Genomic DNA, 6,043 nt, shown 5'->3' with positions numbered 1-6,043 from the left:
GTTTGTTAGTTTAGAAAAAAAAATGCGCAACAATGTTTTTTTAACAATGCAGTATAACTTTTATTGAAAATGGATATTATGTTGGAGGTGTACCAAACCGAACCGAAAGTAGCGACAATGAATGGTAATTATAATTATTATTTTGAAGTACTTTTAAAAAAAAATTATTATTTATCATTTATTTTGATTTTTTTCTAATAATCTGTGTTTATTTTTTCCAATATTGTGATAAAGTTTTTTTTTAAATAGATAATGTGCCACTAACGTACCAAAACGTACCAAATCGATTGAACAACATCTGTATTGATACTGCTATTATTTTTTATTGTTTTTACTTTTGATAAACTGGCACCATATCGTATTATACCATAACAAACCAAAAAAACAACGTTTGTACCGGTTTATACAACTTTGTCTGCAACGATATATGAATAATGATATCAATATTGTGACGATCTGAATCAATCAATATCGTTTGAACATTGGTCTCGGTACTCGTGTTCATTTTTGTCGTTTTCAGTCTATTGATTTCTATATGAAGTACATGTGTCATACCGGTATTGTAACGAACCACACCGACACCAATCCAATGCTCGCGGTAATGTACCGTCGCAACGCGCGGTCAAATCACCTACTTATTATTATTATTATTATTATTATTATTATTATTATTATTATTATTATTATTATTATTATTATTATTATTATTATTATTATTATTATTATTATTTTCCTTTCCAAAAATTTATTTATTATTTTGCTGTTGTGTGTGAAGAAAGTTATATAAACCGATGAAAGCTAACCCAATTCTTTGAACAATTCCCCGCCAAAGATCCACCACTTTCCCCAAACAAACAATGTTCACTCTCAAAATCCACACCGTCGACATCCCCCAACCACCTTACACAACCACCGTCGCCGGAGCATCAAACCCTAGCTCCTCCTCCACCAAACACACCGAACTAAACGGCGTCGTTCACCTCTTCCGCAACCTCCCCTTCACCTCCTCCTCCTCCTCCGTCAACCCCGTCATGACGCTCTGGAACGTCGCCACTCGCACTACGATCGTCTTCATCGTCGCCGTACCTAACTACCTTTCGGTTGAAGAGTTTGTCGTCTTTTGTGGCCGTCATGTTGATGAGTTTACTGATTTGTGTTTTATTAGGTATTGATTGATTTGGTTATGTTAGGTTAGGGTTTGGATTGGATTGAGTTTACTGATTTGTGTTTTATGTAGGAATGATGCGGTGGAAGATCGGTATAGCGTGCTTATTAAGCTAGCCAATCAAGCTGCTGCTGATGGATTCTGTATTTCATATCATGGGAAGCGGTTTAGTCCCTCTGAGGTATTGTTGATTCTAGTTGTGTATGTATAGATGCAATTGTAAAGTTAATTGTTGAGCTCCGTGTTTTAAATACCGGTATGAACCGGCCGGTTATACCGGTCGGCATGTCTTAAGTTATGTACCTGCGGTAAAACTGGTTCTACCGGTTTAAACTGTTGAACCGGTTTTCGTTATCTTAAAATTTGACTTTTTTTTTTCATTTTTTATATAATAAGATATTAAGGTAATAATGAACTTCCATATTTCCAGTAATTAACCTAGTGCCTTCCATTCAAATATTTCATCGCTGTTGAAACTGTTTGTCATCTCGTACAATGCAATATTGTTTATAAATAATAAAAATGCTCCTAAAATGCTTAATATTTTACAATAAAATAGTTGTTTTTTTAGATAAATCCTACTTGAGACTGGATTGTTTTTTGAGATTAATTTGTATTTTATGGAATTTATCGGGTTAACTAGTAACCCGGTTCAACCGCCTGGTACAGCCCGGTTCAACCGGTTGAACCATTTCAGAGCCCAACCCAGTATGATTTAAAAACCGGTTTTTAAAATATTGGTTGAGCTCCAGCTTGGCACGTCGGAAGGTCAAGCAAGCTTGTTTGTTTTTATTCGACTATGAACCCACGGGCTTAGTTGGGTTTCTAGAGTTACTCGTAATCCCTATATATTGTAACCTACTCATTCAGTAATGATGATTCAGTCTTTTATAATTCTTACAGTTTTTAAAATCTTTAGTTTTTGTTTATTTGGTGTTTTTTACACACACATATATACTAGGTTAGAATCTACAGGTTGAATAATTGTCAAGTATTAAATAGTTTGTGATGAAGTTTTGGAGATTATAAAACTAGATTTTGAGATAAGATATGATTGAACTTAGGTGTAACTAGATATAGGAAGTGACTAATTTGGTTTATTAACTTTTTTTGGTTAACTTTTCAAGAAATAAAATACCAAGGGGTAAAATAAGAGAAGCTGAAAAAAGAATCTTGGGCTCACACGTGGCGCAACCAGTAACTTATCTTTAGGTGTGTGTGTGTGTGTGTATATATACATTAAGTAATCTATGCAGAATTATAGTTAATATATAAACTAAAATTTGGTTTATAATTTAAATATTTTGAACTAAATGTCTGAATCTGGTACATTTTCTATTCCAGAATGAGGTTTGCCATATCTACTTTGCTCAATTAGTGGAGTACACAGATTCAGCAGATGCAGCTAGCATCCCTCAGCCAGGGTATACAGAACTACCTACTTGTCCCGTTTGTCTTGGTGAGTTACTGTGAAATTGTTAATGATCTGTTAATAGTTATGCATGTGTGTTACTGGATTTTGATCGCGATTTGTTTTAATTATTCTCAAAATGATAAAGAGAGATTGGACCATGACACAAGTGCAATACAAATTACACACTGTGACCATTCGTTTCAGTGTCCGTGTATCTCAAAGTGGACCTACTTGTCTTGCCAGGTTGGTTACATGTTTAATTTTTATTGAGTTTTATCGTCACCTGTTTATAAGAGTTGTAAATGTGACATCGGTGGCCTATCAAATGCAAAAGAAGTTAAACTTTTTTCTTGTGTTAGGTCTGTCGACTTTGTCAACAGCACGACGGTAAACCAACCTGTGCAGTCTGTGGCACATCCAACAACCCGTGGGCTTGCCTGATATGTGGTTTTGTAGGATGTGGAAGGTATCATACAGTTAATAAATTTCAGTATTTCTTTTGGATGTTTAACTTTTATTGCTACTATTTAAAAATCGTTGATGTTAAAGGTATGAAAAAGGGCATGCTATTGAGCATTATCGGCAAGCTCAACATTGCTATTCACTTGAACTAGAAACACAACAGATTTGGGATTATGTTGGTGATAAATACGTGCATAGATTAAATCAATCAAAAGTTGGTAGCAAGTCGATCGTGACAGATCACCAATCAAGTGAAGGGGATTGTGGTGATAAAGTTGATGATGAGTTTGGTGGGGCCCTTTTTAGCAGCAAAGTTGATACGGTAAGACCATGCGTAGTGGTAACGGTGAATAATGCCCCCACCCTTGGGCGCTTTCCGCCATGTGGCAGTAGAGTCAGCAAGGGGCATTATTGGGTGTTTTTCTAAAATGGGTGTAGTGGGGTGGGCATTATGTTAAAAAGGTGTAGAGAATTAAATATAAATAAAAAAACCAACCAAAAAAGCTATTGGCCAAAAAAAGGAAGCTCAAATGTGGTTGGCCAAAAAATTGCCCCAACAGCGTGATTTAAAACACGCCAAAACAAAAAAAAAAAAAAAAGGCCAAACACACCCATGCGTAGTGGTTGGTCGGCGTGATTGGGCGATATATTGAGCACAAAAAACGGCCCTTTGGGCCGCCACTACGGGTGGTCTAACTTCCCCGTCACCTTTATCTCTATTTCTTATTAGTTGGATGTAATGTTAATTATTCTTTTACTAACAAAACAGATTGTAGATGAGTACAACTTTCTTCTTGCAACCCAGATGGAGACCCAACGACAAGTATGTAAAAGTAAAACCGATGTGTTTTTTTATTGGTTGATTTACCGTACAACTTTTGGTCACAAGATGATAAATTTTTCAGCATTATGAAGCACTACTGGCTGAGGCAAAAGGTCGAAAGAAGATCACTATAGCTGAAACTATAGAGAAAACTGAAGCTGAAAGGACACGGGAGATTCAACATAAACTGGAGGAACTTTCTAAAGAGACTAAGGCGGTTTCAGATGTTAGTTTTTAATATGAATCATTTCATATATACGAGTGAGATGCTAACAATACAAATTATGTGTTTGTTCTTTGTTGGTAGATTAATGAAGATCTTGCAAAAGAACAAGAATCTCTAAAGAAAATGTACAAGGAAATCCAGGAGAGGTAGTTTTTTTATCTACACAAACTATACCCCAGACACAAATAGAAGTGGCGATATTGGCCCGTTTTACCTGTAAATTGGATCGATTTGGGTTCTGTTTCATTTTTAATGGGTCAAGCAGGGTGAAGCTTGAAAGTCTTCCGGATGTGTTCAAATGCATTTAGACCTTTTAAGTAGTTCTAAAAGACGGGTCATGCACATTCTATAAGTTTTAAGATAAAGAAGGTGGTTTTAGGGAAATTTGGTGTTCTTATAGCTTTATTCTATGGATTGTAAAAATGATCTGTTCTTTGATTTCAGGGAAATTTCATTACTGAAAACGAAAGATGAGAAAATACACGATCTTCAAGAACAGGTATACGTCTTAACAACTACACTATCTACACATCCCCTGTTTCCCGAACCATATGATCAGTGTTTAAATCCTTATTACAGATTAGAGACTTGCAAATTTATATGGAAGCTCAAAGAACACTGGCTCAGTCCGATGAAACAAATGAGCTAAAGGGGGGCACACTTCTTGGTGTTCAATCAAACCCATCAAACACCAACAAAACCCCTAAAAGGCGAGCCCGAAAACGTAACTAGATGTATTGTGGAGGGGGGTGTATAAAAGATAAAAACATGTAGCCTGTTTTGACGATTGATACGACACGAGCGCGCACACGATAATAACAAAGATGAAGGATAAGGGGATTGAATGGTTTGTTGGTTGCTGTTGTTTGTACATGTGGTAAATTTCCTTAGGGCTATCCATCTTAAAGAACTCCATGTTGTAAGAGATCATTCTGAATATATAGTTAGTTTTATGTCACAAAATCATCTTTCTATCTTGTTTTAAAATAATTGTTCACTTTTATGATATGTTGCTGCATTATTCAAACCTCAATCGTCATAATTTGTTATTTGACTAAAAAATATTTTTACACCGGTTTTTGATGAATGAATGTTGAAAAAAATGTTTGGCATTTTTAGTTCTAATTGATTTGTTGTAGCATGACATAGACAAAAAGTTATCATGTTTTGAGTTGTAAACATGATATGTTCCGCTTGATATTTTTAACTTGTTTAATTAAACATGTCGTGTTTAGATTAACCTATTTAACCCGTTCAACTACGTAGGTTGACGGCCTATTTAACATACATAACGCATGCATGCACAGTCAAAGATGTTCCGACTGGGTACCATTAACTTCTGACCGTATTTGTGTCAAATTCTCCAATTCTAGCCAGTTGGGGTGTTATTCGGGTTGTTTTCTCGGGTTTCGGGTTTTCAAAACTAAAAATGTTATCCAATAATCAAACCATTCTAGGTTTGGGTTATTCGATGTTCGGGTTTGAACCCAAAGCTAGCTGGTTCTCCCCAAAATGCGTTGAGGCGCAGCAGTTGACTGGACATCTAGGGGTAAAGCACTGTTTCGGTGCGGGCTGCGAGAGCGGTACTAAATCGAGGCAAACTTTGAATACTATATGACCTCAAAATAATAGGGATCAAGGTCGGCCAGTGAGACGATGGGGGATAAGCTTCATCGTCGAGAGGGAAACAGCCCGGATCACCAGCTATGGCCCCTAAATGACCGCTCAGTGATGAAGGAGGTAGGGGTGAAGAGTCAGCCAGGAGGTTTGCCTAGAAGCAGCCACCCTTGAAAAAGTGCGTAATAGCTCACTAATCGAGCGCTCTTGCGCCGAAAATGAACGAGGCTAAGCGATCTGCCGAAGTTGTGGGACGTAAAAATACATCCGTAGGGGAGCTTTCCACCTTAAGAGTGAAGCACCCGCGCGAGCACTAGTGAATTAGCGAAAGCGAGA

The 6,043-nt window shown here is 36.8% G+C and overlaps 1 protein-coding gene across 1 annotated transcript; it reads left to right on the top strand.

Annotated features, from left to right (window-relative positions):
* The first annotated feature begins 759 nt into the window (after positions 1-759).
* LOC110940332 (BRAP2 RING ZnF UBP domain-containing protein 1) lies at positions 760-5,077 on the top strand. Its single transcript, XM_022181891.2, has 11 exons — positions 760-1,165; positions 1,238-1,346; positions 2,510-2,624; positions 2,725-2,822; positions 2,939-3,045; positions 3,129-3,363; positions 3,811-3,864; positions 3,947-4,090; positions 4,172-4,236; positions 4,535-4,589; positions 4,670-5,077. The coding sequence occupies exons 1-11, from the start codon at positions 858-860 to the stop codon at positions 4,820-4,822; spliced, it is 1,443 nt and encodes a 480-aa protein (XP_022037583.1). The 5' UTR covers positions 760-857; the 3' UTR covers positions 4,823-5,077.
* Positions 5,078-6,043: the final 966 nt, after the last annotated feature.

This window comes from Helianthus annuus, chromosome 5, assembly GCF_002127325.2.
Source record: "Helianthus annuus cultivar XRQ/B chromosome 5, HanXRQr2.0-SUNRISE, whole genome shotgun sequence".
NCBI lineage: Eukaryota > Viridiplantae > Streptophyta > Magnoliopsida > Asterales > Asteraceae > Helianthus > Helianthus annuus.
This window is presented reverse-complemented; position numbering and strand designations above follow the sequence as displayed.